This window comes from Carassius auratus, chromosome 50 (genome assembly GCF_003368295.1).
Source record: "Carassius auratus strain Wakin chromosome 50, ASM336829v1, whole genome shotgun sequence".
Lineage (NCBI taxonomy): Eukaryota > Metazoa > Chordata > Actinopteri > Cypriniformes > Cyprinidae > Carassius > Carassius auratus.
Genome location: NC_039292.1, coordinates 16,105,663 through 16,119,957, shown reverse-complemented (window position 1 = coordinate 16,119,957; position 14,295 = coordinate 16,105,663). Strand labels below are relative to the sequence as shown.

The following is a 14,295-nucleotide window of genomic DNA, read 5'->3' as shown; positions in this document are numbered from 1 at the left end:
TAGTGTAGTATCACTAGCTGTCACATTTACCTTTGACTTTATATTCTTTAACACTGCCATTATTAACAAGTGTCTGAGCCAAATTGCTCATAGGTCACTGCCAAATCAAGTGACTTCTTTAGTTAGTGCCATTAAAAATTAAAAAAAATACTTTTTTTAATAAAATAAAAATAGAAATCGTAGCACTAAAACTTCCATCCTGTAATATTGGAAGCAGTCTTTGGATTCATGTAACAGTTACCACTGACATCAGATCTAAAGATAGCCCTTGGCAAACACAAAGCCACATCGCAAAAGTGATACTGTGTAAAATGTGTACTGTATCTGATGATTGTGTCTTTTCAAGATTTCGCTTAAACTGAACAACATTCATTAGGAAAACAGTGTGTCAATAATGCAAAATCATAGTCAAAGGCAGTTCATCATTAAACGTGCAGTATGGAATTTTTGGCCACCAGGGGTCACTCAATCAAAATAATAACATAAGACGTACTTTGATGACGTCGGGAAAGAGCGTAAGGCTCATGGGAGTTGTTGTTCATTGGAACACGCGCTCTGTCGCTTCCCACATTCCTAACTCATTCTAACTTAGTATTTTGACAATCACGTCTTTTCAAACGGAGAGATATATGAATTATGAGACCCCTATCAAATCAATATTCCATCTAGCTAGAAGTAATATATGTTAAAAAACACGGTCGCCTTTCATTAATAATTATAATTAACTGCATTTGAAGCTACTTTACCCAGCTAGATATAAGTTAATCAGCACCTCCAAGTCCGAGGCCATGGTTCTCAGTCGGAAAAGGGTGGATTGCCCACTTCAGGTTGGTGGAGAATTCCTGCCTCAAGTGGAGGAGTTCAGGTATCTTGGGGTCTTGTTCACGAGTGAGGGAAGGATGGAACGTGAGACGTGACAGACGGATCGGTGCAGCTTCTGCAGTAATGCGGTCGCTGTACCGGTCTGTCGTGGTGAAGAAGGAGCTGAGCTGTAAGGCAAAGCTCTCGATTTACCGGTCAATCTACGCTCCTACTCTCACCTATGGTCATGAGCTGTGGGTCATGACCGAAAGGACAAGATCCTGGATACAGGCGGCTGAAATGAGCAACCTTAGAGATAGGTTGAGAAGCTCGGTCACTCGGGAGGAGCTCAGAGTAGAGCCGTTGCTCCTCCACATCGAGAGGAGCCAGCTGAGGTGGCTCGGGCATCTATTTCGGATGCCTCCTGGACGCCTTCCCAGGGAGGTGTTCCAGGCACGTCTCACCGGGAGGATTCCCCGGGGAAGACCTACAACACGCTGGAGGGACTATGTCTCCTGGCTGGCCTGGGAATGTCTCGGGGTCCCCCCGGAAGAACTGGAAGAAGTGGCTAGGGAGAAGGAAGTCTGGGCGTCTCTGCTTAGACTGTTGCCCCTGCGACCCGGCCCCGGATAAGCAGAAGATGATGGATGGATGGATGGATGGATAACCTTGAGATCAAAAATGCATGGATTAACATTTCTGCATTTGACATTGAGACCATAGGCCGTAATTTAGATATATTTTTAAGATGGAAAATTGCAGTTTTACAAATCCTAGAAACGTGGCTTTCTAAAGAAAGATTGCGATCAAATAGCACACCTAGGTTCCTAAAAGATGACGAAGAATTGACAGAGCAACCATCAAGTCTTAGACAGTGTTCTAGGTTATTACAAGCAGAGATTTTAGATCCTATAATTAACACCTCTGTTTTTTTTTCAGAATTTAGCAGTAAGAAATTACTTGTCATCCAGTTTTTGTATATCAACTATGCATTCCATTAGTTTTTCAAATTGGCGTGTTTCACCGGGCCGCGATGAAATATAGAGCTGAGTATCATCAGCATAACAGTGAAAGCTAACACCATGTTTCCTGATGATATCTCCCAAGGGTAACATATAAAGCTTGAAGAGTAGCGGCCCCAGTACTGAGCCTTGAGGTACCCCATACTGCGCTTGTGATTGATATGAAACATCTTCATACACTGCTACGAAGTGATGGCGGTCATATAAGTACGATTTAAACCATGCTAATGCACTTCCATTAATGCCAACAAAGTGTTCAAGTCTATGCAAAAAAAATGTTGTGGTCAATTGTTTCAAACGCAGCACTATAGAGATACACCCACGATCAGATGATAAGAGCAAAATCATTTGTAACTCTAAGGAGAGCAGTCTCAGTACTGTGATACAGTCTAAATCCTAAATCCGTTTTTCTCTAAGAAGGAATATAATTGTGAGGATACCACCTTTTCTAGTATTTTAGACAGAAAAGGGAGATTCAAAATTGGTCTATAATTAACTAGTTCTTTGGGGTCAAGTTGTGGTTTTATGATGAGAGGCTTAATAACAGCCAGTTTTAAGGTTTTGGGGACATATCCTAATGACAATGAGGAATTAATAATAGTCAGAAAAGGATCTATGACTTCTGGAAGCACCTCTTTTAGGAGCTTAGATGGTATAGGGTCTAACATACATGTTGTTGGTTTAGATGATTTAACATGTTCATACAATTTTTCCTCTCCTATAGTAGAGAATGAGTGGAACTTTTCTCAGGGGGTCTATAGTGCACTGATGTAGCTGACAGCTGAATGGTTGCAATTTTATCTCTAATAGTATCGATTTTAGAAGTAAAGTAGTTCATAAAGTCATTACTGCTGTGGTGTTTGGAAATGTCAACATTTGTTGAGGCTTTATTTTTCATTAATTTAGCCACTGTATTGAATAAATACCTGGGGTTATGTTTGTTTTCTTCTAAAAGAGAAGAAAAGTAATCGGATCCAGCAGTTTTTAATGCTTTTCTTTAGGATAAGTTACTTTCCCGCCAAGCAATACGAAATACCTCTAGTTATGTTTTCCTCCAGCTGCGCTCCATTTTCCAGGCTGCTCTCTTTAGGGTGTGAGTATGCTCATTATACCATGGTGTCAAACTGTTTTCTTTAACCTTCCTTAAGCGTAAAGGAGCAACTGTATTTAAAGTGCTAGAAAAGAGAGAGTCCATAGTTTCTGTTACATCATCAAGTTGTTCGGAGGTTTTGGAAATGCTAAGGCAGGGATAGGCAACTGCGGTCCTGGAGGGCCACTATCCTGCAGAGTTTAGCTTCAGCCTCATAAAAACTCACCTGCCTGTATCTATCTAGTAATCCCGAAAACACTGATTGCCTTGTTCAGCTGTGTTTAATTAGGGTTGGAGCTAAACTCTGCAGGACAGTGGCCCTCCAGGACCGAAGTTGCCTATCCCTGTGCTAAGGAATTTGGATACATCAGGAAGATATCTTAAAAAGCAGTCTTTTGTGGTTGAAGTGATGGTTCTTCCATACTTGTAACAAGAAGTAGAATTTACAATTTATATATGAATAATAAATGCTATATGAAGTTTGCACAAAACTAAATAATGATCTGAGATATCATCACTTGGCTGCATAATTTCAACACTATCAACATCAAGTCCATGTGACAGTATTAAATCTAGAGTATGATTTCGACAATGAGTAAGTCCTGAAACGTGTTGTCTAACCCCAATAGAGTTCAGAATGTCTATAAATGCTGATCCCATGTCAAGCGCAAAATGGGTTAAGACATGCTTTTTGGGGGATAAAAAAAATGGTGCACATACCAGTAAATTGACTACCACACTGTACTCCAAGAATCAGCGTGGCCCAGGCCACAAGACCGGAGTCCTAGTCCCGACCACTAGCAGGTTGTAGGATTATTAAGCTGACAAGATCAGAGCTTGGAGGGCAGGGATGTTCGGGTTATAAAACCTAGTAAAGTTAGACAGTGAAGTCCAGCCAGTTTCCACACAGATATCTCCAATAGAGACCAAGGGCCTGAGGCATAAGCCAGTGCTATGACTTCTAATATCCAGCCGGATAATCTCTGCTTCATTACTGGCAGCCCTTTAGAGCTGCCTCAGAAGCATTCAAAGAGCTGCTCTGATTGCCGATACTGCTCTATTGATATCCTAAGGGCCTGGACTAGGGAGAGTATATTAGTAGCCCATTCATCCTCCTAGGCGGGAAGAGCTAATAGCAGGAGGGCTGTCTTAAGCTTTAGGGACCACAAGTTGGTCGACTGAAACGGCTCAAACGAAGGGCCTCGAAGGGCCCTGAGGACTATGGATAGATCCAATGCGTGGGAGAGATGATGGGTCGTGTGTCTGGCGGCTCTTTCCGTGGAGGACATTGAAGATATCTACCTATTCGGAACCATGATAACAGGTGTTCTGCTGATTGGAATAGGCTTTGCCCTGGGTTATCAAAGAATTCAGAAAACAGGAACAGCTGTCCAAAACCTCAAATGGCTGCCAGTCATGATTGAAGCAGTGGGCAGGGCGTTCAGCACTGAGACTGAGACTATTAACCCCAATATAGATAACATCACTGAGAAGCTCACGGCTTTGCGAAAACTAATGGATCGATTTGGACACCAGAATGGACTAAGAGAGTAGACGGGTAAATTGGAATGCGGCTACTCACCCAAAAAGACCAAACAATTGCAATCATATCTGCTTTCGGCTCCCTTCAACCAGCACTGGCCTCAACCAAGGCCACTGTTGGAACAACAACCCCAGGAAAAGCACTACAGAGAGACGCTCTTGCGTTCCTCCACCCTCTTCCACAGACACCTGCTGATTGTTGACTCTGTCTGGGACCTGATCAAGGCTTTCTCCATGGCAACTTGCTGTGTCACTATCATGATCTGCGGACTGAGGCACCTACATTTGAATGCCAGCATGGTGGCTCTCCAGGCCTACAAATACACAAAGTCTTATATACATACACATACACACACACATATGCACATATGTACAGATATGCATTTACCCCCCACCCCCCCATCCCTCGCCTCCACGGCTTTGTAAAATGGCCAGTCTGACAAGCAGGTCTGTGACCAGTGCCGAATGGTTGCAGGACCAGATGGCTGCTTGCCTGTGCTGGGTTATCTCCACCCCTGACTTCCCCTCCCCTGTTGCAAGTCATGTGTTTTTCATGTTGTATGGATTATGTGCTCTTGTTGCTGAGGGGTTTTTCCTGTTCCTTCCAAAGGAGCATAGTCTTGGAGTTGTTGTTTTTTTCTCCTCCCTTCCCTAATGTTATGCTGTATCTCTTCCTCCCATGTACTGCATCTCGTTGTCTTGTACCTACATGTGCAATGACAATAAAGTTGAATCTAATCTAATTAGGCCATTTTGTTGCCACCTCCATGTTTCCCGGTGGGGATGGTGTGTTCATGGTGATGTGCAGTTTTAGGTTTCCACCACACATATTTTTTTTGTATTTAGGTGCATCTGACCAGAGTACCTTCTTCCACATGTTTGCTGTGCCTCCACATGACTTGTCACAAACTGCAGACCGGACATCTTATGGCTTTCTTTCAACAATGGCTTCCTTCTTACTACTCTTCCATAAAGGCCAGATTTGTGGAGAGCATGACTAATTTCCAGTGGACAGATTATCCCACCTGAGCTCCTCCAGAGTTACCATAGTTCTCTTGGCTGCTTCTCTGATTATTGCTCTCCTTGCCCAACCTGTCAGTTTATGTGGACAGCCATGTCTTGGTTTGTTTGCAGTTGTACCATACTCTTTCCATTTTCAGATGATGGATTGTACAGTGCTTCCTGAGATGTTCAAGGCTTGGGATATTGTTTTATAGCCTTGATGATGCACACTCCCTTCTGTCTAAGAGAGGGTCACGTCCATACACTTTGTAAAAGTCAGACTGAGAGGACTATATACTTGTAGCCATGAAAATAAGCATCTTTCAGATCCACTGATAAGAAACAGTCCACTGGGCAAACCTGCACAAGGAACTTTTTCAAACAACCATTTTTTACACATGAATGGTCACTTTATTCACCAAAAGGTGCGGTTCAAATGTCTGATATCAAGGATGGCCCTGAACCTGCCGTCTTTCTTTGGAATGAGCAAATAGTGGCTGTATCATTGTTCTGGACTGTTTCTTGGAAGTTTGGATCACACCACTGAAGTCTGTGAGTCAATTGGAGTGAGCGTCTTGTTCTATAGTCTGCAGAATCCAGAATGCCCAGGATGGCTTCCCAGGCCAGAATTGCATGGGTGCACAAACATCTTTTGGGGCAAACCCAGCACTGGCAAGAAACACACGCTCCAACACCTGCATCTGGACCTGGGAAAAGAGGGGAATCCTCTCTGTGTGGCTAGAGGAAACGTGGGATGTGAGCTGGCGTAAGCTCACTAAGAACCATCTGCTTTGCCCCATAAGTCCATTGTTTTTCCCCTCAGAGCACAAGGGACAGAGTTGCTATACACAAAGGAAGTGATCCATGAGTGCAGCAAGGCGAGATGCATGCTCTTGTAATGAGAACAGCATGTCTCTGTGAGCACAGCCTCTCTGTGGGCTTGTCCAAACAGTGCTCATCTGTGGAGTACAGGAGTTCCCTGCATAAAAGACACACATGGCACAGCATTTTGTACCAAATGCCTCTGAAAATGTGCAGTTTTAGGCAAAATATGCTCTAATATGCTCTATGCTCTAGTCTTGTTGGAACTGTCAGCACCATAATCCGCTGCTGTGGCTCTTCTGTGGCAAGCAGAAAGTTTCTTCTTTATTGGAGTCAGTGAAGATATGATTTTCATGCTGAAGGAGAACATTATAATGAATTGGCACTCAGTGCTAACTAACTAAGGACCATTTTTGCTAACTTACATAAGTACCATTTTTAAGAAACTGAAATGTATTCTGTTAATGGAGCTACACGAATGTTAAGATATCGGGCTTCAACATTAGGAGAAAAAGTACCCCACCCCCAGGCGTGGGAACTAAAGATTTTACTGCAATCAGTTTCGCCATCTTGAATGCTGTACAGAAGCTAGAAACCGTTCACGTGCAATCATTTGTATGAATGCTGAAGTGTGAATGTTTCTATATACTTAAAATGATTCTAAATGTATCAAAATAATTTTCTGAATGCTTAAGCGTGCCACCTGTGTGCAATTAAATGTCAAAAAAGGAAATTTTCCTTCAAAAATATTAAAAACTATCATATCATCTTTCCTGTAGGCTTTTGTTATCTCCTTCACATCAGACTTTATTCCACGGCTGGTCTATCAGTACATGTACAGTCCAGATGGGTCAATGCATGGTTTTGTCAACCACACGCTGTCTTACTTTAACGTCAGTCACTTCCAGAATGGTACCGCCCCACTGGAGCCTTTCCACCTCGGCTTCCATGTGGACATTTGCAGGTATGGTGTACCTATAATAAGAGCTTTAAACTCAATTAACACTCTACATAAATATTTAATGATATATTTCTCCTTTTCCTCCAGGTATAAAGACTACAGAGAGCCTCCGTGGTCTCTGACACCATACGAAATCTCAAAAGAGTTCTGGGCTGTGTTGGCAGCCAGACTAGCATTTGTCATTGTCTTTCAGGTTAGTGTCTAATATCTTAAGATATCGCTCTGAGATTCACAGTATCAGTTCAGCAGCTACCTTAAATTATTGCCAAAGAAAATAAACATTCTAAGGATAAAAATGCTGAAGAAAATTATATTTGTGGATATTTTGTGTATTCATTTAAAGGGTTAGTTCACCCAAAAATGAAAATTATCTTATTAATGACTCACCCTCATGTCGTTCCAAACCTGTAAGACCTCCGTTTATCTTCAGGACACAGTTTAAGATATTTTAGATTTAGTCCGAGAGCTCTCAGTCCCTCCATTGAAGCTGTGTGTACGGTCTACTGTCCATGTCCAGAAAGGTAAGAAAAACATCATCAAAGTAGTCCATGTGACATCAGAGGGTCAGTTAGAATTTGTTGAAGCATTGAAAATAAATTTTGGTCCAAAAATAACAAAAACTACAACTTTATTCAGCATTGTCTTCTCTTCCGGGTCTGTTGTGAGTACGTTCACAACACTGCAGTATAGTGATGTCCGGTTAGCGAACAAATCATTCGATTTAACCGGTTCTTCTTGAACCATTTCACCAAATCGAACTGAATCATATTGGATTGAACTGAATAAGCATTATTCCACAAATGACTTATGCTGTTTACTTTTTAACGTGGCTGACACTCCCTCTGAGTTAAAACAAACCAATATCCCGGAGTTGCTTCACTGCTGTGAAGAGAGAACTGAAGATGAACACCGAGCAGAGCCAGATAACGAATGAAAGACTGACTCATTCTCGAGTCAAGAACCGTTTCTGTCAGACGTGTCTGATTCAAGAACCGAGGAGCTGATGATACAGCGCATGTGTGATTCAGCTTGAAGCAGACCGACACACAGAGTGTCTGAACTGAACTGATTCTTTTGGTGATTGATTCTGAACTGATTGTGTGCTAATGCTATGAGCGCGGGTAAACTGAAGGCTTGAATCAAGTGCAATCATCACCAATGACGTCATTACGTAGAGCGCAAAAGAACTGGTGAACCATTTTTTTTTCAACCAGTTTATTGAATCGAACTGTCCGAAAGAACAGGTTCGTGGAAAAGAACCGAACAACCCATCACTACTGGTGATCCGAAAACCGATGAAACCGGTTCTTGACTCGTGAACGAGTCAGTCTATTGTTCATTATCTTGCTCGGCTCTGTGTTCATCTTCAGTTCTCTCTTCACAGCAAAAGTTTAAAAAGTTAACAGCTTAAGTCATTTGTGGATTAATGCGTATTGGAGACACAAACTGTTTCAAACAATTCAGTTCGATTTGGTGAACTGTTTCAAAAATAAAATTAAATCAATTAGTTCGTGATCTGGAAATCACTAAACTGCAGTGTTGTGAACATGCTCACAACAGACCCGGAGGAGAAGACAATGCTGAATAAAGTCATAGTTTTTTTTATTTTTGGACCAAAATGTTTTTTTACCTTTCTGGACAGTATACCGTACACACAGCTTCAATGGAGGGACTGAGAGCTCTCAGACTAAATCTAAAATATCTTAAACTGTGTTCTGAAGATGAACGGAGGTCTCAGGGGTTTGGAACGACATGAGAGTTATTAATTACATAATTTTCATTTTTGGGTGAACTAACCCTTTAACTGGACAAACCACTTGAGATTTTTTCTTTTTTTTTTACTTTATTAATGAGATTCTGTTTAAGTTTGTTATATAATGAGGAACAAAAAGGCTGGTTAATTTGTACACATCTTGTCTTCTGCAGAATGTGGTGATGTTGATGAGTGATGTTGTGGACTGGATCATCCCAGATATTCCCAAAGACATCAGTTTACAGATCCATAAAGAAAAGATCCTCATGATGGATCTGTTCATGAAAGAGGAACAGGGAAAGACACGGTTAGAGGACAGCTGCAAAGAGAAGAGTACTCTAACACGCTCACGCTCCATGTCTCACACAGCCTGCAAAAACTACTAACATCAGCAGCCTCAGAGTATCTATCATTACATTCCAGTGACGAACCCCAGACATGCTGTTCGGTCTTAAATAAAGCCTGTTGCCAGTGCACACTGCCAGAGTTCATATTGTACAGTTCTTCATGCTTCTTAAATGTTATTTGTGTGCTCTACGTGTTTTTCCCTCTATGTCATTGTTCTCTTTCAGTGAATGCTGCTGTGATGCATTCAAATGATAATACAAATGCAAAGGCCTTAACGTACTCTACAGAAATATGTGAATGAAAACACTTCTGGCTATGTGAGCTCGATTTTGTGCATCATTGTATCAGATTCATAACGCAACAGTTTCCTAGCATTGCTGGGCATTAGCATAAATCAGAGTTGTTCAGCTGTGGTCCTCAGGCCAGTTTTTGTCCAGTAATCCTAGTGAGGTGTGTTTGATGAGGCTTGTGGATCTCAAGGGCCAGAGCTGATGAACACTGGCATAGACGGTCTTCTGTATTCTCTTGCAGGTCAATTATTTTCATGACAAAGGATTTTGAGGAATCTTGTTGAGCAAGTTAGTTAAACTACCTGAAGAACATATCCAATGCTATGAAAAGTAGCAGGTCTGTCACCCCCTTGAGAGCGAAGGTTTGTTATTACCACAGTAATACAAGATCAAATTGTACAGTACAAGACCACACACATGCAATGCGCTGGCCAAGCATTTACATTTGCATACTTGAGTATGTTTCTAGCTTATGAATTATTCTTCTTACTAATTCATTCTCTTAACAAATTGCAATAAATGTGTCAACCATCACATAAAAAAATGAAAAAAAATTATGCACTGATAACATTATCATATGAAGCATATCAGTTATCGTTACAGTTCAAGGCATTAAAACCCTGAATCTAATTAACAATTTACCATTTTAACCCATGAAAAGGGCTGTTTAATGTTTTGACTGAAATATGATATTTCCTATTGATTTTGAATCCTGAAGGTTTTGGTTGTTTTGTTTGCAGTTATGTGTGATAGAGAACAGTAGATGTTTTCAATTTAGGACAAAGTCTAAATATGGGAGAAGTTGTAAGACTTTTTAAACAAGGAATTTTCAAAAGCCCCAGCGGATTTGAAGTGGACGGTCTTTATTCATTCTTCTGTACGGTCAAACTGTCAGATGGGCTCCATCTAAACAAATAACATTAATGTGATGAGCCATTCTCTCCTCTGCTTTGATTCTTTTCAATCAAATGTACCTCGATATTTCATGTTTTCACTTTTATTGTATAATGGTATTTTTCTAATGCTTTTAATTCTTTTGTACGTTTGATGCTTTTCATATTTAAAGGTGCTTGATAGGATATTCATTATCTGTATGTTGAGTAAGCATTAACATTGTGGAACATTATCATTTCATAAGACATACTTCTCATTCACATTGTGTTCATAGAGTGTAACAGACTTGAAAACCATAAATTCCATGTTAACTCCAATAATGTTTTAGATTTTATACGTCTTTGTCACTTAGACTGTTAGATTTCTAAGGCATTTGTATACTGTCCTGAGATGTATGGCTTTGATTAACATTTACTGTTTGCTCCAAATGGGTTGTGCAGTAAAAACAAACACATCAAGACACAAATGAACTGAATGTGATTTCATACTTCAAAGAAGACAACGATCAAAGGTTTTAACATACCAAGCAGAACAGTCATGTTGTTTTTGTTTTGTTTTTTCAACTATGTTTATTACTTCCTTACGTCTATTAAATTGTTAATACATAGAACTTATATCTTCTGTTTGCTTGCCTTAACTTAGAAACACAATGTACTTTAGTGAGTGTGTCACTGTGTATTGTAATGTAACATTTAAAAGAAATAAAGTTAATAAAGTCTACTACAACTGTCAATTTATTTTTGTGACATTATACCATTCGGTCACATTTCTGTTAATTTAAGTTTTGTTCCATGGACTCTTATTTTGATATATATTTGTTTTCTTTTGCTTGAAATTTGAATGACATCTAAGCATTTTAATTTATGTTAACTAATTATCTGTTAATCATTATCTATTGTTCAATAAAGTTATTAAGTCAAGTCAAGTCACCTTTATTTATATATTCCTATATATATTATATATTCCTAACTGATGACGAAGAATTGACAGAGCAGCCATCAAGTCTTAGACAGTGTTCTAGGTTATTACAAGCAGAGTTTTTAGGTCCTATAATTAACACCTCTGTTTTTTTTTATTTTATTTAGCATTAAGAAATTACTCGTCGTCCAGTTTTTTATATTGACTATGCATTCCATTAGTCTTTCAAATTGGTGTGTTTCACCGGGCCGCGAATAAATATAGAGCTGAGTATCATGTTAACTAATTATCTGTTAATCATTATCTATTGTTAAATAAAGTTATTAAGTCAAGTCAAGTCACCTTTATTTATATAGCGCTTAAACAAAATACATTGCGTCAAAGCAACTGAAGTACATTCATTAGGACAACAGTGTGTCAATGATGCAAAATGATAGTTAAAGGCAGTTCATCATTGAATTCAGTGATGTCATCTCTGTTCAGTTAAATAGTGTCTGTGCATTTATTTGCAATCAAGTCAATGATATCGCTGTAGATGAAGTGACCCCAACTAAGCAAGCCAGAGGCGTCAGCGGCAAGGAACCGAAACTCCATCGGTGACAGAATGGAGAAAAAAACCTTGGGAGAAACCAGGCTCAGTTGGGGGGTCAGTTCTCCTCTGACCAGACGAAACCAGTAGTTCAATTCCAGACTGCAGCAAAGTCAGATTGTGCAGAAGAATCATCTGTTTCCTGTGGTCTTGTCCCGGTGGTCGTCTGAGACAAGGTCTTTACAGGGGATCTGTATCTGGGGCTCTAGTTGTCCTGGTCTCCGTTGTCTTTCAGGGCAGTAGAGGTCCTTTCTAGGTGCTGATCCACCATCTGGTCTGGATACGTACTGGATCCGGGTGACTGCAGTGACCCTCTGATCTGGACACAGACTGGATCTGGTGGCTACAGTGACCTCGGAACAAGAGAGAAACAGACAAATATTAGCGTAGATGCCATTCTTCTAATGATGTAGAAAGTACGGTGTTATGTGAAGTGTTTCCAGTTCCGGTTTACCTAATTAATGCAGCCTAAAAATCCTTTAACGGATTTGGATATTAAAAGCATGTTATGTTATGTGTAAGCCAGGTTAAAGAGATGGGTCTTTAATCTAGATTTAAACTGCAAGAGTATGTCTGCCTCCCGATCAATGTTAGGTAGGTTATTCCAGAGTTTAGGCGCCAGATAGGAAAAGGATCTGCCGCCCGCAGTTGATTTTGATATTCTAGGTATTATCAAATTGCCTGAGTTTTGAGAACGTAGCGGACGTAGAGGAGTATGATGTAAAAGGAGCTCATTCAAATACTGAGGTGCTAAACCATTCAGGGCTTTATAAGTAATAAGCAATATTTTAAAATCTATACGATGTTTGATAGGGAGCCAGTGCAGTGTGGACAGGACCGGGCTAATATGGTCATACTTCCTGGTTCTAGTAAGAACTCTTGCTGCTGCATTTTGGACTAGCTGTAGTTTGTTTACCAAGCGTGCAGAACAACCACCCAATAAAGCATTACAATAATCTTACCTTGAAGTCATAAATGCATGGATTAACATTTCTGCATTTGACATTGAGAGCATAGGCCATAATTTAGATATATTTTTGAGATGGAAAAATGAGGTTTTACAAATGCTAGAAACGTGGCTTTCTAAGGAAAGATTGCGATCAAATAGCACACCTAGGTTCCTAACTGATGACGAAGAATTGACAGAGCAGCCATCAAGTCTTAGACAGTGTTCTAGGTTATTACAAGTAGAGTTTTTAGGTCCTATAATTAACACCTCTGTTTTTTTTTATTTTATTTAGCAGTAAGAAATTACTCGTCGTCCAGTTTTTTATATCGACTATGCATTCCATTAGTCTTTCAAATTGGTGTGTTTCACCGGGCCGCGAATAAATATAGAGCTGAGTATCATCAGCATAACAGTGAAAGCTAACACCATGTTTCCTGATGATATCTCCCTTATTATCTGATATCTTCCTTATTAGTAAACATTTACAAGCATGCGATCTCATATTTGTAGCTATTTTAATATATATTATCTAATGATCTGGCATTTATATTGTAAATTATTTATTAATTTAATTAATGATTTATTTATATAGAGCTGTTAAAATCATATGTAGATTTAAAACATGCATTTTTAATAACATCTGTTAATGCAGTGGTTCGAAAAAACTTTATTAAACATAAACCATTAGTTAATTTATTTATAAGAAATACAGTATACACTGTAATATTGTAAAATGTTCTGATTTAAAATATCTATCTGAATGTTTTAAAATATACTGTATTCCTGTAATCAAAGCTGTGTTTTCAGCATCATTCCTCCAGTCTTCAGTGTCACATGATCTTCAGATATGCTGATTTGCTGATCTAGAACCATTTCTGATTATTTGAATGCAGAAAAGGATTGAGGAAACAATTTTTTCATAAGTATCTCATGAACATACATGCACCCTCTCAGACATTACCTCGATTGCAAAATTGTATATATATATATATATATTGTTATTACAGTTTTTTTCAATCGCTAACAAGCGCTTAACCATACTTCAGATACTTTTTCTAAACTCTTAACACAGACTAACACCTACAAAACACAATTGGCCAAATGTATAATTTTCTTCTCAAAAACACATTTTGTTAAATATATACTAAATCTTAATTTCAAAATAGAACACACCTTTCTCTGCACACACCAACTTTACCAAAACACTGGAAATCTGATTCAAAATTAAATTATTCTGTCAAAGAATAACACTTGTTTTCATCTCAAAAGGTACATGCAGCCAATCAAAGTACACTAGGTTTCAAAATACTGGCT

General features: G+C 39.4%; 1 protein-coding gene across 3 annotated transcripts in view; it reads left to right on the top strand.

Annotated features, from left to right (window-relative positions):
• Window positions 1-11,254, top strand: part of ano1b (anoctamin 1, calcium activated chloride channel b) — a 62,639-nt gene extending 51,385 nt beyond the window's left edge. For all 3 annotated transcript variants that reach the window (XM_026239438.1, XM_026239435.1, XM_026239437.1), the window contains 3 exons: window positions 7,059-7,243; window positions 7,328-7,433; window positions 9,167-11,254. In XM_026239438.1, coding sequence (XP_026095223.1) covers window positions 7,059-7,243; window positions 7,328-7,433; window positions 9,167-9,379 — 504 coding nt within the window. In that variant the 3' untranslated portion in view covers window positions 9,380-11,254. The remainder of the gene's footprint in view (window positions 1-7,058; window positions 7,244-7,327; window positions 7,434-9,166) is intronic.
• Window positions 11,255-14,295: the final 3,041 nt, after the last annotated feature.